Source organism: Chlamydotis macqueenii, chromosome 2 (assembly GCF_036417535.1).
Source record: "Chlamydotis macqueenii isolate bChlMac1 chromosome 2, bChlMac1.mat, whole genome shotgun sequence".
Taxonomy (NCBI): domain Eukaryota; kingdom Metazoa; phylum Chordata; class Aves; order Otidiformes; family Otididae; genus Chlamydotis; species Chlamydotis macqueenii.
In genome coordinates, this window is record NC_141557.1 from 30,640,656 (window position 1) to 30,665,462 (window position 24,807).

The 24,807-nt window shown below is 37.9% G+C and overlaps 1 protein-coding gene across 1 annotated transcript in view; it reads right to left on the reverse strand.

The window, feature by feature from the left end:
• Positions 1 to 24,807, reverse strand: part of AGMO (alkylglycerol monooxygenase) — a 188,475-nt gene that overhangs the window by 148,226 nt on the left and 15,442 nt on the right. Inside the window, exon 3 of the mRNA XM_086741669.1 lies at positions 20,041 to 20,192. Coding sequence (XP_086597795.1) covers positions 20,041 to 20,192 — 152 coding nt within the window. The remainder of the gene's footprint in view (positions 1 to 20,040; positions 20,193 to 24,807) is intronic.

The window sequence follows — 24,807 nt, forward strand, 5'->3', positions numbered from 1 at the left end:
ATAAAACAATTTCATATTATTTGAAATTAATACATGATTGGACATTATATAAATTGTATGTTAAACAAAATTTGAATTCTACACATGTTCTTTTAAAACGTCATTGCCATCATCATATCCAAGACACTGCAAAATAACCATTTGCTCTAGTAATTACTCTTTGCAATATGCTGTGGAATTAATGTTTCCAGTAACCAAATGATAAGTGACTTCCGAGATGATACATTTTTATTTATGCTTCTTATGTCACCTATACTCACTAAAAAAGTGTTAAATGAATTCCCCAGTCCTTCATTTATTCAACTTCTTAAAGATGAAAAATATTTTATGCACTCTGTATGGAATTGATACCGTTGCAAACCATGCTCATACAAAACCTTTCCACATCGCTTCAGTCAACTAGAAAATTAAAGTTTCCAATTCACTTATAAATGAAAACAATGAAAACCCTCTCATCTGCAAAAAAAAAAAAAATAAATCTCATAATCCTGAAAGCAATTCATCTTATTTCATTAAAGATATGTCTTCAATTGCCAGGACTCTCTCATTTAATTGGAAATCTGAAATTGTAAGGAAACTTTGGATCTTTACTCCATCATATTTCCAGAATATAAATGGGGAATGGACTTCCTGAAGGAAGTCAGCTATGCATTTTTACCAGAATGTTGCTCTGAAAAATTAACTTAATCCTTAAAAGCAAATATATTAACAAATACAAAAAGAGGAGCATTAACATTTTGTTGCAGGTTTGCATTTAGTACTTTCAGCAAGAGACAGTATGTTGAATTTATCTAAAAGAATAAATTGAGAAATACTTTGTTCTACTTAATGTATTAGTACAAATATAAGCACTTAAATGTAAATACCTTACCTGAGAAAAACAGGATTCATTTTTTTAAGATTTAAGAACCACTAGTGGAAAAAAACCCAGCATTAAGAAACAGAATACCACAGACATGGAAGCTAAGGGTATTCTGAACCCAAAAATTTTACCTGTTTCCTTGTCAACTCCAACAGTAGTCACAGCAGCAGTCTTGCAACTCACAGTTGCAGTGAAGTTGCAACCTCTCTCCATATATCACGTCTGACTTCCTAGAGACTGCCTGTAGTAATCCAGTTTTTAAATTCATTCTATATGGTAATAGCTCAATTCTGAGTGAGGCTCTCCTCATTTCTCTCTCCCCTTCAAATTTTAAATATTTTTTTTCTTAGAGGGCATAACAAAAGTGTTTTGCTTTTTTTGATAGCCATGGATTTGGGTTACAACACTACAGTTAGGGGTATCCATCTGAGGAAAGACACAGGCTTTTGAGAACTCCGCAACCACAATACTATTTATTGTTTTTTAAAAAGTACTTAATCTGGATTATAACTTCATGACTCTTCACCTCAGATACAGTAAGTCACCCTGTTCAATACGCAGTAGTTTAGCAGCATTATACCTCTCATACACAGCAAATCAAACAGGGCCAGGTCAGCTATAGTACTATCAATACAATCTGCTTTGAAAACACAACCCTCAGATTACTATTGTTATGAAATTTTACTATCCATGTCACACCACCAGATTTATTTGGCACTTGCAGTTATGACTTGTTCTTCCGGAGGAATTCCTCTATAATTGAGCATTAGTTATTGTACCATTAAACTACAGTGTTTCCGTAAATTTTAAGCAGATAACAGCACTTTCTAGCAAGTGTTTTTTTAGATACAAGTTTATTACCTAGTTACAGAGAGAAAAAAAAAAAAAAGAAAAATTGGCTAGAAAAGGTTTTCCTTTTCTAGTTAAAGAAAAAAAAAAATGAGGTTAACAGAAAACATCCTGCCATTACTCCCAGAGGAATATTCCACAGCTACAAAATCAGAGAAGGCCATTTCTAAGTGTAAATATTTTAAAATCTAATGTAATAATAAACAGTTATCCTACATATTTTTCTAATGTGATCTTTGGTATATTTATTCTATAAGCATTGATCTTTTATAAGTATTTTTATCTGTTTCTGTCATTTGCGGATGCTGATTTTAGGTTCAACATTATTAACAATGGCAATAGTCCAGCATCCTGGTAGAAATATGCAGTGGGCACAGATTGCTCCGGTTCAAGGGCTTACTCATATTTCAGATGAGGAGTGGGCCTGTGCAGTTGAACTATTATTTTTCCACAAAAACTCCAAGAGACCAGGATGAATAAGCTCCTTTCATTATTCTCTGAAGGAAGAGGAAGACTAAAAGCTTCATGGCGAATTGTGTCTTCACATAAATGTCAGGACAAAGTAAGGCTCCCTGCAAAAACATTTTCTTTATAGTCTTGGCAAGTCTTTCCCTAACACCGCAGAATTGTGCTCATGATGTCAGACATACTTTAGTGAGTACGAAGGATTCACATTTTGTATCTCTCTGCTGATCTGCTCACTGCTACGGGAAGCCAAAAAGACAGAAGTAAGCTTTTGGTTAGTGTTCCTTAAAGGAAGATACAGAACTGTTGCACCTCAGCCCCTGAGTTCAAGATGCTCTTTGGTCAGAAAGACTGGCACTTAGGCATCTAATGTAAGCAATACTACTTACTGAAATCTTATTTTCATAGAAATATACATGTTAAAAGCAGAACAAATCTCTCAAGATCATTAAGAAGTTATAGGCTTTATTGTGATTTTACCCTGTAGACTCAATGCATGCAGTAAAATTAGGTGTAGACTTAATAATTTTACTTTGCATTAAGATTAATATTTTTAAAGTGTCAGATTACAGTATTCTAATTAAGTATTTTACACTAAACAGTATAACATCATGCTCTCTTTTACAAAACAACGTTATTTAATGGTCATCATACTGTAAACATAGTTCTTCAACCTCGTAGGTTATAGACAATTAACGAAGTTATTCAGAGTTACAGAAAATAAACAAATTTAGAAGAAAAAATTCAATTTTTACTTTAAAATAAATCCCATTTTCAAAATATCTAACAACTGTAACCTGTTTCAAAGCTTAACATAGCAATCAGCAATTTAATTTTTAAATCCTTAAAAGTATTGCAAACACAATTTTAAAAATAAAAATTAAATAAAACAATTAAAAGTTAAATTCATTACTTGCCTGAAGAACAACCCCAGGCCTACAATTAAAGCTGTTGTGGCTATTGTACGGGAATTGATACTATGCAGTAGGACTACACCTGTGGTTTGTCTGACCTTGTTAATATTTCACATTCAAAGCAGCTGCCAACACAGCATTCACCTGAGTCAGACCTGGGGGCTGCAACACTTTGGTTTCCATTAGCATTCAGAAGCTCTCTTTGGAGCAAATCACAGACACAGTGAATTTCTTCCTGAACTAAACACGATTCCCTGCATTTGGATTTTAATTGACAATACTTAGTAACTACGCCTGTTTTATATTTCTTCTGGCATCTTCAGACAGTTTGATTCTGGCTTTACCTCTGTTGTGCTACTTCTGAACCACATGGCAAACACTTTCAGGAATGATACAGATTATATAAACAATTTCTACTAAAGTTAGGAGGGATCTTGTAATCCTTTGAAAGAGATAACTGCATTTCACTCTTCAGCCAGTATCCGCCATGCTGAACTTCCCTGTATCAGTGCCTGACATAACATAGAATATCCACTTTTTTATTTTTCCCCTAAAATAAACCAGTTTTATTCAGTCATTTTCAATTTGAATTTAGTTTGGATATACCACAATCAAATTAATCCTGACAAACTAATAAAGATTGGGTCAGTGTTTGGATGTGACACTGTTAAGGAAATCTAACTTGCAAGAAGGAAATTTAACAGCTGCTTCTGGAGGAAGCATCTTTATCACTGAGTCAGAGAGGAACCAACTGCTTAGCACAATTTTAAAGGCAGCTCCTCTGTCACAGGCATCATTATTCAGTTGATGTGTAAAAACCATTTATAAATATTAGCAATCATCTGGCATTTTTCAAAAGAACAGGAAAGTTAATCCTGTTTCCTGACTGAGTTCTGCCTTGCATAATTACATTCTGACTACCTAAGTTCCCCTGCAATTTCAGCTAATTACAGTATTATTCTTACTTCCTGTCCTAAAGTTATTTGTGTAGTAACCATATCCTACTAGAGTGGAAGATGAAGTAAGCTCTGTGAATTATTTTGATTAATGTGTAAAATGTTGTGCTATCGCCTCACACGAAAGGCACTACTATATACTGGATATTATTCCCAACTAAAAAAAATGTGTGAAACTTTTCAGCAATTATATTAACACTCAGTCGCGCACCTCTCAAGGGATGCTTACATTACTCAACTAACAGATATAAAACTATATGTAACTAAAATTATTAATACAGCCTTTTATTGAACATAAGCAAATAAAAAATCTTAGGTATTTCTAAAGAGATTTAAAAATCTACAAAAAATACACATAATATACAACAAAAATATAGTCCTCTAGCACTTGTCATAGCTTTTTCCTTCATAACAGAGAGTAGAGCACAATTTTACCCAACTCATCCACTAAAAACTACCACTGCCAGTTCTACACATGGAGAAATCATTATATTCCCTTGACGACCGCAAGCTTTTCAAGCATAACTAATTGGGAAGTGAGTAGAGTATTTTCACCAGACTAGAGAGGGCTGCCCAAACTTCACGGCAAAATTTTGTTTTAGCCATATACAAAAATACAGGATTTCTTAGTGCCTAATTAAAAAAAAAAAAAAAAGAGGACTTGACTTTACTTTTGGTGCAAATTCTCACTTTCTAATTAAAATTTTTGCAGGCTTCTGTGGGACAGGGCTTTATCCCTCAACTTTGTCATGCAGTAGCCATAAATCTATCCATCTGAAATTCCCTCCCTTAGCCTCAGACCACTCCTCCTAAACTCATCCTGACTCTGCATACGTTCCTCCATACTGCTCCAGTGCCTCCTGTTTTCCATCACATTTCCCTGACCTCCCCATGCTTTCCCCTGCATCCAGTGGAGCTTCCACATCCCATTCACACAGGCAGATAGATCCATAGCATATTCCTATCTGAATGCACCGTGCTTTGCCTGTACAGTTATTTTTGTGATATCTGAAATTCCTCTTGGTGCTTCAGCTGCTGTAGTCTAGATCCCTTCCACTATTATCAGTTATTTCACTCCTCCAGGATACAGGGCGGGGGGAGGGAAATGCAAATGTGGCCTATAGGTACAGATATCAAAGACAAACAAAAATTAATCTAATAACCTAAAAAAAATAAATAAAATAAGAATTTCAAAGCTAATACCACAAAAAAAAAAAAGTTACTGAGACAGACAGTAACATTGCAAGACCCGGCAACACAAACAGATAAGCCGCCTTGACGTGTTTGAAAAACAAGCTCGACTAGCATATCCAATCTACGTGTTTTGTCACTCCAGTCACCCATCCCTCCACCTGTGTGAGGGAACCACAGCCACAAGTGGGAAGAGCAGGTGGGTGGCAGGGTCTGGACCCCTTGCTTGCCCAGGGGTTGTGGTGCCCACCACAACCAGAGTGATGGACCTGGGCAGCTTCCAAGCACAACCTGCTTGCTCAGCTTTTAGCTGAAGGGTTTTTTCCCAGAGCCTGGCAATTTATTTTCTCCTCACAGGGAGCAGCAGCTGCCCCAGGAACAGATGAACTCCCAGGACCAGGATCATATAACTTCTATAATCACTACTTTGTGGTCACTCTTGATCCCTCTCCTTCCCCATCTACATGCAAAGACCCATGACAACAAGTATTGCATCTGGTGATACCGCCATACTTTCTTTGCACCTTTTAACATCTTTGCTTGCCCTCGGCACATGATACTTCCAAGCAATGTTAGGAAGATTACACTGAAATTGAAACAAGCTATATCTACATGATTGCAATGGTCATGCTCCCTTGTTCTCTCATAAACAACTGGGAAGAAATTAGTAAGTCACTGAAGATATTTGGGGTCAGACAGTCCGTGTCTTTGAGACAAGGCTTTCTGCAAGCTTTTTATATTTTCTATGGAGGAAGAGACTGAATTTCTGTAATTATATAGTTACCATGTTTTCTAATGTTTACAGACTGGCAGAATGGCAACACAAAAACAAGTCTACATAAGCACAGTAAACAAAAAAAAAACCTTCAAGGTTGTTTCAATTTAAAATTACAGGCCATACCATTTAAGGAAGTTTGCAGTGCTAGAACACACAGCAACATTGCCTGCCCAGGAGAACGATAACCCTGCTTAAAAGTTTTTTTTCTTAAAAAAAAAAAAAAAAAAAAGAGAGTTTCACTCTTGACATGCTTGTTTTGGGAGTTCACATAAACGAGTTCATCATCTCTCATGCACTGGGGCAGGGTCCAGCCCTTGCCCATCTCTCCGGGGCCCTGCGGCACATGGGAGAGCTTTAGCCTAAGGAAGAAGAGAAAGATCTGGCCAGTAACAATATCGACATGCTGGAAGGGGCCTCCTCTGCCTCACTGCTAGTCTGGTGGCAAGACCCTCTTATCCCTCATCAGCAGAGGAAAATCCCTTCCACATTAAGTACAATTATAGGCGAAAATTGGCTGCCAATTTTTTAAAATCTGTCCCTTTAAGTTTTAAGGAAGCTAGTTTCCTTTTCAATTTTAAATATATCTCACCCATATGGGAATAATACACAATCAAATCCAATATTTTTCCTACTGCCTAGCAGCTAAGTTATTTACTTGACTTTAACAAGACTTTTCTTTCCTCTTCCCAATTTTGAGAGCAAGCACAAGCTGAGATGAGCTGTGCTGCTGTATAAGCAGGCACCCGCTTCCAACAATTTATTTGAAAAGAAGCAGATCTGTATGGTAGGTGGGAAAGGGAGAGACTTAGTGTAGGCAGGAGAAAGAGGGGGAAAAGTCAAGGTTTAAATTTTTTTGTTGTTGTAAATAAGCGTCTTGAAACATGGGAACAGAAAATAGGAAACTTTCTAAGGCTTGACACACCTATTTCCTACTGCTGGAAAACTAAGACAGTTCAATAAGCTGCATCTCCCCTAAATTAAAAACAATGCACAAAGGGTGTTAAGTTAGCCACACAGACATAATGGCCATTTAAAAAAATCCCACTTGTATGCTGTGCAAATTTGCACGCACAAACTGCATGTGTTCTTAAGACACCAGATTGAAGGCAAACCAAGGAGTTTTACTTTGAACCTCCTTTACCCCACCAAACTGTGGAAATAAAAAATTAGCATGTTTACTATTTACAACTTCCTTCTCAGAAGACACAGGTAGAGCATTCATGCCTTTCAAAATGTAACCTTACACATCTGGCCAGCAAACATCTGGATATTTATCTTCACTCATCATTTCCTTCAGTAAGTCCAAAAACTGTCAGTTATTTCAGCTGAGATGCAGCCCAAGGGAGTACAAAAAAATGTTACATCCTTCTTTTGTCCAGGTTTTATAAACAGCTTTTTACCTTTTTCCCTGGGATATCAGTAAGTATAAAAATAAGCAGTCTGGATTCCTTCGACTGTTGTTTTTATTCTGTGACTATGTACTTCTGTAGCCACAAGGAGCATACATATGCAATTGTATTTATTACACAGTTATATCTGCAATGCATGCAAAATATCCCACACCTTTATTTTTTTTTATTTTAAGTGTTACACACATCCAGAAGAAACCACTCAAATCACAAATAAGAATACAGACCGATTCGTGATATAAACTATATAGAAAAACTGATGTCAATGAAACTTCAGATTTAGGATAGCAACAAAAGAGGAAATAAGAGTATCAATTCACTTTTTAAAAAAGAGAGCGAGAGAGAAAAAAAAAAACAAACCACCTCATTTGCAGAGTTGTTGTAATGGAAGCACTGCCTTTGGACTGGAGGCATCAGCCTGAGGAGCTCACCCCCGAGTTTCAACCTTGCGCTGCCAACTGTTCTAGGAAAGTCTCTCCATCTGCTGGTGCCGTCCTTCCCGTTTTACAGGGGAGCATAACGAAACTCACCTCCTTTGCAAAACACTTCACAGTCTAACTATGAAAAAAGAAAACCCACTCTAAGAAACTCAAATGTTATTACTAAAGATACATATTTAGAAAAGGAAAATGTCAGTCATTTCTGAGTCTATCTTAATAATGAGTTTAGTTTTTCTTACTATTACTACTCAGTAATTTGAACCTACTGCTGACTTTAAATTTTCCAAATCACCATCCTGGTATCCAATTTGAAATTGCTTAGCAAAATGTTTTGGACAAAAAATAAACAATTCAAACTATGCATTGAGTCTGTTGTTTAGCTGAGGTTGTATTCACTTCTCCTTTATTATTTCTTTGAACCAGCTTCATGCTTTCCAACTTAACTCTGCTTGGTAAAGTTGAAGTGCTCTTAGAAGAGAGGTTAACTTAAAAATCATACCAATATTTATAGACAAAAGAGCAAAAATTAATATTATGGCTTCTTAAAATTCTATCATTTAGTATGAATTTATTTTATACGTGTACTGTGGGCACTTTGCACACTGCCATTTGTCCCATAGGAAGGCTGCAAAGCGTTCATGACTCGGACTCATTTTAACCATATGGTACAAGGGAAGTTGCTAATGATATAACAAGCTTACATACTTAACTCTGCATTTCTCCATAATGCTTTTAAATTTATTTTTCAACTTTAAATCAACAAATAAAATACATGTTTAAGTACCAAAACAACATTTATAATTTAAAAATTTAAAATTTATGTTAGAATGAGTGGATAAGAGAGATCAGGAGAAGAGCAAAGCCACGAATAGTGGGAAATAATTGAAAGTTGGCTTTGACACGTTTGCTTACTCCTGCCTCACATCACTTCCAGGCAACAAACAACTTGGGAACAGTTTCTTTTTTTGTTTTGTTTTAATTTTTTTTTCTTTTCTTAAACAGAAGGTAATTTCTGTTTAAATTAAAAGACAGTTTCAGGTGAAAAACTCCTTTTATTTTTATTTCTGTAACACAGCTAACTTACTGGGGAAAAAGGAAGATTTTATGACCATAAACTTTTTAGGATCTCAGCATCCATATGTGTTAATAGTGACTATAACTTAAAAGAAAAGAAAACCTAAAAGTATGTAAAATATATGATGCATATATAAAGCATATACTTTCCTTACACCACTGTGCTGTTAAATCTAAAAAATTATAATTTCTTCCGTCTTGATTTAATAGGGTAGTTTCCAGATGACGGAAGGCATGAACATGACGTCATTGATTTCTGAAATGATTCCTTGTGAAAACATCTCACATGCCATAGTGTTATTACAATCTGAGAGTCTGCACTTCCTCGTTTATACTTAGCAAAAGCTTTGCAACTGCTGAACTTACAACTATAATATGGCAAGGTATTCTTAGAACGACAGTGATATTTGTGATATACGTTCATTAATTATAAAGGAATTCCTCTAATTTCATTGAAGTTAAAAGTAACAATGGAAAATCCCACCCATGTTTTACAAGCTCAGGTGTCCAGGTTGCCCTGCATTGTCTGAAGCAATGCCCCCTCCATTTTACTGATAGTCTGCATAATGACTGCCACTTATTTGTCCTCATCAGACAGGCTGAGTATGATCGTGTTTTTTTCAGAAGAAAAGTTTCTGGAAAGTTAAAAACTACAAAGAATCAAGAGTCCTTCTCCTGGACCCTACACAACCTTGCACTGCCCCATGCATACATACCAATATGATTTCATTATTCACAATTTTTGTTTACCAGAAACAATTTTTTTTAATACTTCAGTTCCTATTTAATCATCAAAATAAGCAGCCCAGAGGTCAACATCCAGTGCTAAAATCCCAGTGCTTTGTGGAATCCAACTATGAATACCATTGTAACAGCTGAGTGATTCTTATTTGGGATGTCTGTCTGAAAGAGAACATCTGTACAAGAGAACATTGCAGATATCTCCTTGCAACACGATGTGTATGTTCTATTTGTAACATGTCTTCATTTTTAAGATTAAACAAGTAATTTTACTTTTTAAATATTACCGCTGCTGAATTTATTCAGGTTTGACCATTACTGATTCTTGAGAAAAACTAATTGAGAAATACTGTAAGTTATATAAATATCTTTGGTTGAAAAAAACCACGTATGTCAAAAAAGGATTTACTGATAATTTTAACTATTTAAAAAAGAAGGGAAAAAAGGCAAGAAATCCAATAAGTAATTTTTATTAAGTTACACCTTCCACTAGAATGCTATCAAATCTAGATAGAGTGTGATGTGGAAAAGATTGCCATTCCTATACTCAAAAAGCATTTTTGGCAGTTTAAATACTTTAATTAAGGCAATAAAGATATACTGAAGGAAACATACATGCGAGGAACATTGTCCAGATACAATAATGTTTTGTCCACTCCAAACACACTTTAAATGTTAATTGCCAATCTTGAAATGTATAGCAAAGTATTTTAAATGGTAGTAGCCTCACTAGATTTTTAGCAAGCAAGGAAAACTATTACAGACAACCAGCTTCTAGAAATTTGAGTAATATCCTGAAAGAAACAGAGTGCCATTTGGGGGTTGGGGTGGAATGCACTTTTAGTCTGCTTTAAAAAGTCATTTTGAATTTCTTTCTCATAGTAAAAAAAAAAACAATAACCTTTTCAAATTTGCAAATAATCATCCATCTATTCTTTGTAAGGAGTGCACATCAGTCAGTAAAACTGATGGTGCAATTAGCAATGGACAATTTAAATGATAGAAAAATGCGGATAAAGAGTATGTGTCCTTGGAAGAAAAGGAAACAGCAATGATATTTCTGATATATCCTTGGTCCTAATACTCCAGAAATGGGAGTTTTTAGCAACATCCCACTGAGGAACAGAGGTGTGAGTCCAAGCCCTTCAGAGCGGCCCATCTCCCCAGGAGGAAACAACCAGGGTCCATATCCATGCTCCGCACCCCCCAGCCACAGAACCCCATACGTGCCCCAGGAGCCACCTTACCTTTCCATGCAGGTAGACTGTGAAGGTGCTCCAAAGCTAAATTCTGCACACAGTTTGGAAAGTGTTAAAAAAAAAAAATTCAAGAGAGCTATTTGAAATTGCGAAGTACTATAGATCTTCACAGTGCTTATTAGCTGAAGTGTTGCTTCAGAGCAGGGATGCAGAGAGCCATCGATCTGTGCATTTCTTTCTCATGCTAAAACTATACAGACTGACAGAGCAATAAGGACCAGGCAATTTTTACTAGCACAGCAGGAGAAAAACAACTTATTTTTGTAACAGAAAAAGCACAAGCATCTCAATGGGCCATCTGTTTTAACAATGCCTTTTATTTCTCTAGGCCTCTGCTTCTACTTTAAAACTTAGTGACAAGAAATAGTTACCACTGCTGCTGTTTGATGAATTACATGACGTGTGCTTTTACTCTAAATCTAATTCCCTACAATCACATTTTCATATCACAAATTAAAAACTGTTGTTACATTTGGTACCTTTTATTGCTGATCTGCTGATTTCAGTAGATTGGCAAAACATGGAAGTGACATAAAAATGAACCTTGCCTCTCTTCAAACATCCCTGCAGCCCAGGACAAAGCCTTCTAACAAGAGAGTGTGCAAAGGTGCTGTATCAGAAACCGAGAGGTAGCATCTCCAAAGTCATTGCAGGTTTAGGAAAGAAATGTGTTTAAAAATCACTGTGGATCCAGTGATTTGTGTGCAACTTATTCAGGAAATAGATATTAGTGAATATTTTTATGTTTCTCTTCAATTTAGTAAGAAGCCTTTAGCTGAAATAAGTAACAAGGCTTAAAATTCGATCAAAGGAAACAAGGATATATACTCTCAAGTGGGTTTTCACTTACTCAATATGATACATATTCAAAGTTTAAGAAAGGAACAGAAAAGGAAGACAGACCTAGCTGAACTGCCTTTCTTGAACAACTAGTTGAACTTTCAAACATACAGTCTCTCTCTTCAGTTTATGAAGTCACCTGACTGAAAGCGGTTCTGTAACATTCACGAGGTTAAATAGCGTCTATAATATAACTATTTCAAACCTTTTTAAAGTAAAACCCCATAAAAACTAAAAATTCAAACGATTGCAGAAGAACTAGTTTCTCCTCTCCCACACTCACTAACTGCAAAAAAAGGTTCACTTCAAAACTTGGATAATTCACATTTTACTGTACGTTCTATAATACCTTAAGAAGTACAAGCGTTATGCGCCATTTCAGTGGTTTTCAGCAGCACACTTGGAAAAGTATGTCAAATGAACTCCTTCACTGCACAGTGAGTTAGATGCTTTCATACTCATGTCTCCACTCAGACTGAAAAGAGATTTCTTTTCCCTGTTTAGAAACGCACATGCACAGACTAGAGGGCAGCAGTAGCCAAGGATACGAATGTGTGAAGACTGTTGTCTTTTTAAATGGTCAACCCATCCTGACTTATAGCAAACTTTCTTTTCCCACTTCATCCCATAAGATACTGTGTTAAGTTGTTCATGTGCAATGGCACTTCTAACAGGTTAGCTTAACAGTTAGAAGTAATCACAACGGCCACGTGTGAAATGTATCAGTTTCTTCATCACAGCCTCTCATTTAATCCACACACCGTGCACATTTCCCGGGGATCTCAGAAGAGAGTTGTTTCATAAATGACTTTTGGAATTCATTTCAAGCTTCAGAAACTTTACATTTTACCACCTTGAAGAAAAAGATGAAAAAGAGCAGGGATTTTCCCCATGGCTTTGAGTATTTATTTCTTTTACATTTTCTAGTGTTTTATTGTAAAAGTATGCTACAAACCTGCTTTTGTGCAAGCAGATCCAGAGCTTTTTCCCCAGTCTGTGCACTCTGGAAAACCCAGGCGCTGCAGGAAGGAAAAAGATGAGATTCTACCCTCCATACACCCATAGGTACCCCCAGTTAATGCATTTCTATATATACAGCCTCAAGAAGGCCAATGTATTATGTAAAACCTCAAAGCAGGATTTGAATGATATTTAAGAGGAGTATTAACCTTGTGCTGGCCCCTTTCCCAACCATAAGAAAAGACAACTAACAAGGAAAATGGAGGAATATGTCTTCTTTTTAATTTTGTACTGAGGAGCTTGCCAGAACTCTTCACGGTGGGAGCTTGAGAAAAGACAAACAGTGCTGAGAGGAGATGGAATTACCACCTGAACTTTTGGTATAAAAATTGTGTCATAATAGCGTCAGCTCACACTTTCATGAATACATATTTCATTATATTTAGAAGATACATCGTCTCTGGTATCATAAAAAAAAAATCAACAAAGATCGCTTTTATATTCATATCAAGGCCTAATTCATAACAACCATAGACAGAGATCCATCTCTCCCAGTACCCTGTGGCAAAGAAAAGCAATTACCAGATATTTACAGAAAACCTACAAGAACCATGGCAAGTGTACAGTGACTTTTCTCCTGATACCCTTCCATCATCCGAAGGTAAGTCCCTTACTTCTCCTTGGATTAGATGTTGAGCCCAGATCATGGAGTTTAGCCCCTCACCTATAGCAATGATCCATGTCCTACCCTTCACTACATCATATTCCCACTCCGGAGCACATCCTATAGCAGTTCCAAAGAGCTAAAAATCCGTGGCTGATCACTTTGTCTGCCATCCAACCTGTTGGTGAATTTGTTGTTACCATCATTCTTAATAATCGCTGGCATATCTCATATTTAGAAAATCTATTTACCCATAAACACATTTTGGATATTCAGAAAATAAAATTAATTAAAAGCTCTCTAGTGGATTTCCTCTTCTTCCCATCTTCTAAACTCTTCAGTTTATGGAGATTTTTTCAGAAAGTCACTTATCTCATGGCTTCTAAAGTAAACCAGCAAGAGGCTTGTGATATCTGCATGTGCCACAATAAATTTAACAGAATAAATGAGTCAACGTCACCACCTATCAGGACATTATTCTTGCCAGTACATAAGAAATCAGTCTTTCAAGCAACATGAATTTATAAGGAACAATAACAACCTGGAAACAATACAAGCAAGCTCCTATAATTTTACGGGACCCTAGCCCACACCACATCAGGAAGCCTCATTGCAGCTGAGGTCGTTTCCAGGTGAACTTTTCATCCAAAATACACATTTCAATGTCAGAAGCAATGGCAATATTTTAGTTTGCGAAGTGGACATTCAGTGTCCACTTGGAAAATTAGATGGCACATTGTAAAGGAGAACCTCTTAGTTCTGAGAAGTAAGAGAAAGGTAAAAGATATATTATCAAAACAAGTGTACAGAAATAAAAAATTATGCTGCTTATTTACAGTGGAGTTCGAAGGCAGGGAATGAATCATAATCACATGAACTCTCTATTTATTTTCAATTCATGTTATGCTGTCTGCAGGTATTAGACTAGAAGCAATCAGAAGACAGAACAGAAAATATGACAACCAGCTATTGCTTTTGCTATTTTTGGAAGGCAAGCAGCGTCAGCATTTTAATATCCTGCCCTCCTAAGCCTGTTTAAAAAAAATAAGAAAAAACAACTGACAGAATGGCAAAAAATGTTTTCTCTGAAATTCGCAAGAAGAGAGTATTTTTCTCTTAATCACTAGGTATCAACTCCCTTTGCAATCAACACAAGCTGTGACAAGAGCAGAGCTTCATTCAGTCACTTGAAAGTTCCCAAAGTTTTCTGTCTTTCACTGGGGTGGAATTAAATTTGTTTCGTGCTGGATAATCAATATGGTACTGAATTCCTAGTTAGGTAAACAGTGGCATTTTCCCACATGCAAGGACAAGCCTAAAAAAACACCACCACCCAACCCTTCCCCACTGCCCTTCAAATGAAGCCTTTGGCATGTAAAAGGACATTGTCGTTTACTGTATTTCTAGAAGAACACAGATTTTCCTGAAATAAAACGTTGTGTCTCTAACCATGTACCTAATAACAAAAGTCAGACATCCTTTTATCATAATGAATTTCCCATAAATCTGAAATCCTTTAAATCCAAAATCATTTCAATATACTATCAATTCTTAATATAAAAATCTACTTAACAAGTCCATTCTAATACACTGACTTTAGACAAATACATTATAAAACGCAGATGGAAGGACCACTTCAAAGGCAGAAACGGGTCAGATAAATAAAGATAGCATGATCATATGACTCCAATACACTCTCCAAAAATGAGCAGTAAATGTAGATGCTGAAGTGACTCTGAGCCCTGCTGTCTTTTCCTTCAACAAGCTTGCAAGGTCAAGCTCATCTTCTCCTTTAACAGTGAACATAGCATCCCACTGGTGTCCAAAGTGATAACATATTAGGATTATTATTGCAGACTACATATATAATTAGCAGAAACAACAGGACTAGGTTTTAGTGTTGCTCATTCCATCATGGCATGAATCCTGAGACACTACATGCCCTAATTTATCCACTCCACATCCTTATACAAGAATGAGTTACCTGCCTGCACACTACTGATCCAGAAAATCCTCTCTGCAGTCTCCAGTTATCCCATAGATTCTGTGCTACCATATCTTGCTGATGTTGCTTATGTCCTTGACCACTGGCTAAGTTGGCCCCATGACTACTGAACCGAGCTGGATTGCTTAAGAAAGAAACCCAACACAAAACTGTTTTTTCAACATGGACAATCTCAGTGATCTTATGCACATAGTCTCCACGGGTTTTTCAGAACTGAGTGGGTAGCGAACTGCAGCGCAGTGTAGGAAAGAGTGGTCAAAAACTTCTGAAGTCAGCTCTGCTGCTGAAGAACTTGCTTTATGAAACTATAACAAAAGATGGTTACTGGGAGAAGAGGCAATGTAAGTCATCACTAAGAGAAACTCCTCTTTTAAAAATTGTACAAAACAGGAGATGAAAAGTTCACAAAGCTTCCAATTCTTGTAAATCTTAGAAAGGAAACCTCCTCAGCATTCTCAGTTGAGACATTTTGCCACAGATCTGAGACCTGCTGAGGGAGAAAACTGAAGTGAATTTTCAGGGTTTCTCCTTTGTCCTCTGACCCTTCAGAAGCTGGCCTTGGCCAGAAGGTCAGTCCTGTGGGGTAGGAATATCTGAGAAGCTCAGAGTCTATTGCTCCAGAATATGCCTGGTGTAGTAGAAGGCTTATTTCTCATTCACCATAAATAAACTCAGAATTATTAAGAGAAACACCATTAACTCAAAATTTTATGTAGCAGCTGGGGAATCTGCTGAGGATATACTTATCAGTTGAAGTCTATTTTACGACCTCTGCACATAACTCAAACCACCAGCTCATATTGGCTCAGCCTTTTGCTGACAGGGACCATGTCACGTATCCCACAGGGCGGCTGGAAGCCGCCAGCGGACAATGGGGGTGAGCGGCTAACATGGGCTGCTGTGGCCCTGGCAGAACAATGCAGCTGCTGCGGAGGTTGGCCCCGCTGAAGGAAACTCGCTTCTCCCAGGTTGTCTGAGGGGAGGGACACTGAAGCAATGGAAATTCCCCAGCAGTAAAGGAGAACAAAAGAAAAGGTGTTGGAAGCTGCTGTTAAAAAGAGACAGGCTCTCTTAAACCTGCTGGCTGCCAGACTTGGACAGCTTCTTCCAGGGCCTGAAAGACGAGAAGGGGGTCCCCCGCTGACAAAAAACTACACTGCTTTGCAGGATGCAAACCCCCAGGACATGTAGATTAAAAACTACTCCCTTCCACAGAAGACCAGAGTTTTACTGTTCCCTGCTATTGTCCGTTGGGGCATGGGGTTGAGAGCGCAGTCGCTGCCAAGGGCCCTACTCAGCGCAGGGGTGTTCTGGGGCTCAGCGGAGTCCGCAGCACCCAAGTTGGCCACGAAACCCCCTGCTGCCCTGCAGCCAGGACCTGGGCTCTTCAAGAGGCTGTCTCCCTTGTTTTTGCATGGATCTGGAAGTCTCTAGATTTCCTTCCCTGATTAAAAGGTGTGGCTGCTGAAGAAATTAGCTTACAGAGCCTCCAAATTCCTTACTGCCATTGTCATATGTCTGCAACAGGAGCATCCATGAGGCCAAGGTGCGGGGAGGGGTGTGCTGCACCACGCTAGGGCTCGGCACTGCTCTGGGACCTCTGAATCCCCCTTTCTAGCGGGAGTAACTGCAAGGACTCTGCACCTGGAGAGGAAACTTGAGGAGTAATCCATATATGCTAGATTAAAATATCTGGTAAAAATCCCTCAAACCCACACATATCCTTCCCTGAAAAAAAAAAAAAAAAAAAAACCACAATAAAACCTGTGATTTTACAGCTTACTTTCCTTAGTAGTATAGCCATAATGTGTGTTTTTACTGAAACAAAGGGAAAAGTTACATTGACTTATAAATTCATTAAAACTCCAGGAGAAAAAGCAGTGGTTAACAAAGTACTCCCATTGACTGCCATGGCTTTTGGAACAGGCCCAGAAGAATGCTGGAATAAGTGGTGAAAAATTTTATTTTCTAACTTTTTAGTGGCTACCACAAACAATGGAAAATACAAGCACATACTTAGAATAACTCTATCCTTCGCAAAATGAGATCACACCTAAAAATACTTCCTCTTGTTGCTGTATAACTTCAGTTTATGATAATAGCTATTACACCCATATAGCAAAAAGGAAAAAAATAGCTTTCAAAGCACAGGGTAAAAACTTGATATTGTATAGTAGAGTTTCTGCTACAGAAGAAAGTAAAAAATCATTAAAGGATTCAGACTATTTATTCAAAGCAGAACAGACAATTCAATTATTGCATGGATAATATGAAATAAGGTAGTAAAAAGCCAGGGGTTTGTCAAATTATTGCTTGGAGACAGGTAAAGCTATATAATGATGATGATTCTTTGTATCAAAATTATATCAAGTATTAAGAAAAAATTGCAAAATGTATTTGAATTTTAGTTTTCCAGTTTGAAACAATTAGTGCCATTATTTACATCCCCACACATAAGCCCACACAGCTTGAATTTCCTGGGATATACATGTGCTATTAATTTTTAACTCACTCTAGATCCAAGCCTGAATCACCAGGCCCTGTCACTTTCAAGTGCAAGGGTGCGTTTTGTCCACTCATACCAGAGACTGTTCCAGTGCCATAACTTCTCAAAGTGCAAAGGTATTTTTCAGGAGTTTACATTTTACTTTTTAAAAGCATCTCCTACACTTAAATTTCCTTAGCAACTTCCAAAGCAGCCTACTTTCACAGCTGTGGTGCCGCACTACAGATTTCATCATTGCTTGACCAGAGAAAAGAGTGTCCGTTGAGTTAAAATCACTACTTTAGAGTGATTTGCTCTAACATTGCTTCAGTTCCCTGCTGAGAAGCACAGGCCTAACAGCGAACAATATTTCTGTAACCTGAAGAAGAGTAAACTAACATTTATAGAACAGCTCAGCGCTGACCTCCTTAAGACAAGAGCAGCATTTTGTTATAGTTTCCTCAAATCCATTACACATAGACAGAATTGGTTTGGATTTTTAATTCTAAAACTGCTAGAGCGATTAATTTCAAAGTGCACAACCCCAATGTCCCTCTCAAAACAGAAAAACAGATGAGAGTAAATGCAAAGTTGCTGCAGGAACAGAAATACGTGCAAGTGCCTTAGAGAGCACAGAGCTGACCCTGCTCCCTTTTCTGCCAGTGGGAATTTTACCACTGACTCCAGTGAAAGCACAGCCAGGCTAGTGATTTTCTAACACTTGAAGGCAATTATTTTTATTTTAAAATGCAGGAATAGCCTTCCGCTCTGGTCCAGTTCTCAGCCTGAGGCTGTAGCCCTGCCAGCGCTGTTAATGTCATTGTTTGCGAAGCGTATTCCCAGTCTCCCGTACACCCACGCAGGGCTCCCAGCTCCTGGCCGCGATGTCCCCCCGGCCACATTGTTCCAGCTCCCCCCGACTTCCTCGCCTCCCACCCCATCCCCCCGCCAGCCCTGGCCCCCCACACCATTGTTGTCCCCCTGCACCCACCCTGCATTGTTCTTGCCCCCGCCCGCCTGCCATCCCCACCCGGGAGGGACCCTTCCTCCCCCCACCCCCATCCCTGCAGCAGCTCAGGCTCCTTTCTTACCTACTTCCATATATTCTGCTGACCTATCGGCATCAAAAAATTTTCCCTTTCTGAAAGCGCATTACATAAACTATCGTTACTAGATCCCACAGCTTTTGCGAGCTGTGGGCGCTCTGCCTTGAGAAGCCCAATCCAAAATCTCTTAAACAACAAGAAGATTCTTATTTCATTGCTACGGACTTTAGATCAGGCCCAAAATTAGACTGACAGAAAGTGTTATTGCATTTTCAGCTAGCATACAAAAACATGTTGTCATTATAGAACAGAAATATGTAATGAGACAGATACAGAGGGATCGATATTATCAATACAGATGTGCTGAAATAACTGGCATGATTTACATGGGCTCCATTGTTACAATAAACAAAAAGTTAAATCCTTTCTAAACTGTGCTTTTTCTCTTTCATGTATAAAAGCAAGTACGGTTAAAAATGTACTTCTGAAAAAAAAAATCAAGGCAAGGCTTGCATTTACGTAGTCAAATGTTAATTGCAGACAGGATTTCTAAAATATCTTATTTATATATGTGTATCTATATCTATATATATAAAAAGTATAAAAACATTTCTTTCATTTCCCAATTAAACATTGATTGAATGTTTAAAAATATTTTTAAAATAATACACAGAAACAGATTAAGTTAGTCAGCTGTCTTGTCATTATTTTTGCCACCTTGCTTATTACTGCTCTCCATTTTGTACATCCATGAGATTCTTCTGAAACAGTTATCTGTACTGTGCTGTGTTTTCATGCAGGCACGTAGGGATACTAACCCTAAACTTTTATGAGCTTCCTATTTTTTCCTATGATACTTCACTTTCACTGTGGTACTGCTTTCAAATTATACTCATTTTCACAAAATCAAATTTATTATACAGAGTATGATGTATAAACTGTTTTCCACGCTCAAAGTGAATCTTTGCTAATTATAGGTAGAGCAGCAGTTATATACGTTTACACTAGATTAAGCTTAGAAACAAAAACAAATACCTTGTTTTATTAATAAATAATTAATATATTTTGTATTTTAATACATGAAAAACTTGTTAACTCTTACCATGGCTTATGCGATGAAAGCAGTAGTATGCAAAGTCCACGCCCAGAAGCGTCAAATGCCATGTCCATGGCGAGTCCCAAGGCAGTTCAAAGAGTCTGTAGTTATTCCATACGTAGATATAACTAATTAAATCGACACTTCTGAATAAAACACTGCAAACAGAGATCCCAAAAATTTTATCAATAACTTTGTCAACTTTAATTATAGAACTGTTTTACTATATATTTACCATTTATCGAATGAGTCTTAACACATAAAACTAGTCTCTAAGTTCTGCAATCTTTGTCAAGTAATGCTACTACTGACTTCAGTAGAACCTTTCTTTAGCATCCAAGAGGTTTCTTCAATCAGCCCTCACCCACTCACCACCTGTGTTGTGGCATGAGGCATGCTCAAAGCCCGAAGCACTCCTGTGCTCTGCAGGTGCTATGGTGTTCCTGTTCTTCCAAGTCTGGAAGAAACACATCCTTGCTAACTCACAAGTGACTGAAATGCAGCAGCAACTATCCTCAAACACTGTAAGGAAGGACATGGAAGGTGACAGGACTTTTGAGACCACTGAGATACTTGATCTGCTTAGTATACCACTTTAACTTCACTTTAAAAGAGGATCAATGCAGCAGGAGGAGACAAAGCCCAATGCATTCAAAAAGAAGCGAAAGGGGAATTGGTAGAGAGAAATGGCAGGATTGCCGGAAAGGGGGAGAAAAAATAATGAATTTGCAAAGGCAGGAAAGCCACCAGACAGCACCTTCTATTACTGCCGAGTTCCTGGACTACAGGGAGTAGCAGCTACCCCTGACCTAATGCAGGTCAGTACTGAGAACAGGAGGAGAAAGACAGTAGCTTTGGGGTGGGCAGGCCAGATCCAGCAGTAACTCTCCACAGCTGATTAGGTTCATACAGATTTGGGTTGCCACCATCATATCCTCCCCTCAGTGCCCTGCTACCTCCCACCTCATTTCACAGATTTGGAGGCTGAACTGTCTGCAAACAAATTGCTTTGGTTTTGCTGTGTGAGTTTTTGGACAGATTGGGAAGTGTGAACCCTAGTGTGAGATGGGAGGCTATGGGCACTGAGGTGGCCCAGGTGACAACTGGCTTGCATAGCTGTGAAATGGCACCTCAGCTGCAAATTGATGTATATTTAAACTGGCATATTTGTAGAAGGGAGTAGTCCACAGCATGATCTGCAGCAGCTTCCTCACACTCCCTCCTGCTACTCCCCTTTGTTGTGCTACTGAAACAGTTTGTGGGACTGTGGTGAACTGAACTGGCGCAAGTTCTGAAAAACAGCATGCAGAAAAACACAGGGAAAAGACACCAGCTGTAGGAAAGTCACACCTATCCTTTTTTTATGTATCAATAGCTTAAACGCACCACAGCTGAGGGCCTAAGAGTCAGAAAAAAAAGGTTATCATCAGCACCATCTCTACGCACAGGAAAAACTAATCTAGTTCTCAGATGTTATGCTGTTGGTATCCTTTTTCTGGGGGGGTGGAGGAATTATCAGTAGAACAACATCTTTGTGCAAAGTTGTGGAAGATTTTAGAACAGAAATCATATTCATGGTCAGAGGAAGACTGAGGGATTCAAATTCAGGGAACTTCAAATGGAGATTGCAAATGGCATACCACTACTTGAATAGAAGTGGTAACAAACTGCACATAGGGGTCACAACCTTGCAAATCCTCAGCTGAAGGAATGTTGCAGACCAACAAGTCTCTGTCATTTCAGTCTCACCTGAAATTTCACGTTACACTGAAATCAGCTAAAAGAGTCTCCATGCATCTCTCTGTCCATGTCTGCTCATTCTTGTCTCAGTGGCACTTTTCACTGGTACTTCTTGCCAAACCCTGCTTTTTTTTTTTTTTAAAAAAAAACCTTTTATTCATCTAGATTATTTTTTAATATGATTTCAGACATTTAGTTTACAGCATGGCCCCAAAAATACTTAATTTGCAAAACTAAAAAAGGACACATTCTACTCCTCCTCCTCTAAAGCCTTGTTTCACACACCTGGGAAACATTCCTGCAAACAATCTGGCCATGCCCTGTTCTTTTAGGTAGCTGCCCTGAAACAAGAGGGAACCCCAACAAACGTGGCTGTTTCAGCTTGCAACCATCTCCCACGCTATGACTGAACTTTGCAGTCGCCTTCATATTTTTGCAAAGACACCCATTCAGAACTTTTATACTTCTGGCATTAGCACCTCCTCCCATAACCGTGTTTTGAATAAGGCTAGAAGGAAACATCTTGAGTTTCTGTGCTGCTAGTTTCTTTGCTAATGAGGAACAAAGTCAGCAGAAAATCCTAAGCTCGCAATACTAGCCTGCAAGCAGAATAGTATCACATCCACCATTTTATCCTGAGAAGCTGAAGCTTTACAAGTTGCTGCTTGGGAAGAAAAGAACTAATATCTTTTACATAGCCAGCTGTCACATCTTACCTGCAACTCATTCCTACCTTTACTACAATAATCCCAATTTTTCTCTTGGACAAAAACAAAACACAGCAAAACCCACGAAGTTTCATTTCAGCAGCTGGCAGATGAAGAAGTTCTCTAGACAAGCAATGACAGGTGTATCTACTACTTCAAAAACAACTTAGCTATGCCCAGAATTTGGACTATACACACCTGGAACATGTTTAATTTTCATAAGAGCTGTGTTCTATAAATATTTTTAAAGAAGATTATACGTGTCCAACCAGATTTTTGCAATTCACCTCATGAGGCATCTGTAAAATTCAGTATAAATTCTCAATGCCTTTCACAACAGGTCAGAAGGGAGTTGATATTATTCAAACACAAAGAAACGGGCATTTATTAACATCTTTTCAATGACCAGGAAATTTAAAACACCTCTTGCAACATAGAGCATCAGTTATTATTAGGTACTGTTTTCTTATTTTATTCTTTTGCTTTTATTAACATATAATGCATTTGCAGTTCATCCAAAGATATGTGAACTGGTACATTTCCTTCATTTTTTGATCAGCTTTCAGTATTTCACCCCCGAGTCCCTTTTTTTTTTTCCACAGGCTGAGGGCAAGGTGTAAAACTTTAGCTAACCCTGCTACACATATTTTATATATGTAATTTGCTGTACAAGTCAGAATTTGCTTATTATTTTCTTCATGCTTGAATCACAACTCTACAGCACATAACACTCGCTGATTACTGTAATTATTTTAGAGTAATCCATCATATCACTATGCAATGCTGGAGAAAGAAGAGTTGCTTAGCTAAGTATTTTTTTTTAAATTACAGTGTGATAGATAGGAAAGTCCAGAGCTTGCATTCAATTACAATTCTGAAGGTTCACTTCAAGTGGTAAAGGTTTATATTGCCCTTTTTTTTCCCCTCAAGTTCCATTTTCACTACTTGAAAATACTGAAGAGAACTTAAGAAAACTTTTTCCTCATTTCAATGTTAATTTTTAACCATAAATATGACAGAAGCTGACAGGTAAGATATTTGTCATCAAGTCAAATTCTCTGCATAAGGAGTAATAAATCCTAGAAGAGACTGACTATATAGAAAAACTTCTTATATACAATGCATAGATTTATCTTCTTGGATTTTGAACATTTCAGATGAAAATTTTCTTATTATGTGCAAAGTATGCACTTAGGCAACTGTTTTGACTTTGATAGACTTGTTTCTGAAGTTCATATATACTTTACTCAAAGGTGATATTTGTTTTAATAAACCGTTTCCCCCTCTTCTCCTTCCACTGGGTCAGATTATCACTTCCTCTAATTAAAAAAGTCCAAGAAGGAAATTCTGGGAGATGAACTCTTCATGTGAACATGAAAGATCTACTTAGGGTAGATCCCTATGGGATAATGAAGGAGGGAAAAGGTGGAGGAAATTCAAAAGGAAGAAAAGGCAGATGCCTCTTTTTAAAGAATGCAAGGTCCTGTTTTGCTTCCTCCAACTCACAGATAAGCCTTAGAGCCCAAAATTAAAGTTTTAGGAAACCTCTTCCCTGCCCAGGACAGTCACCAAAGGTAAAAAATGGGTCAGAGTCAGTAGCTGTAGTCTCTCTTCCAAGCGCAAAGGAAGATCCATGGAAACCCAGGGAAGCCGCCTCAGCTCTTGCCAGCATTGCAGTCATCACCTTGTGTCACACTGGGAACCGACCTGGGGCCCCTGGGCTAAAAACACAACTCTACAGCTGGACCTACAAAAGCTGGGCTCTCAAGGGTTTTAACAGACTTGCATCCTTGGAGGTCAGACACAGAGGGAAACATGTTAAGACACCCTGGTCACAAGGTTATATTATCATTAAAAATAGTGAGATATTACTAATACAGTTTCCCTGGGTTAAATAAATTCAGTTTTCCTAGCCTGATTCAAACTACATGAATGTAAAGTTTCAAAATGTTGAACAAAGGCAGTTTCTCCTCAATAATTTGAAATTATTCAGACCATATATGCATCAGCAGCATACATGAATAATTAAATGCTCTGTAAGCCTTTGTTTCAGAGTGGAAAGTGTAAGGATTTCCATTTCCAAGGATACTCATAGAGCTTTCTTTTCCAGATGAGAAACTGGCTCCAGTCACAATTGAAATAAACATTTTGATAACATGACTTCAGTAAAGAGGAGAAGTGGGGAGGAGGTAGAGAAGCCTTGAGAAAAGGTCCATTTGCAAAACAAAGCAAACCTCCTGCAACTGAAATCCCCTTTTATTTCCTGTACAGGTGCCAGGTCTTGAACAGACACCCAATTTATTACCTTGTCAGCTGACTTATTAGG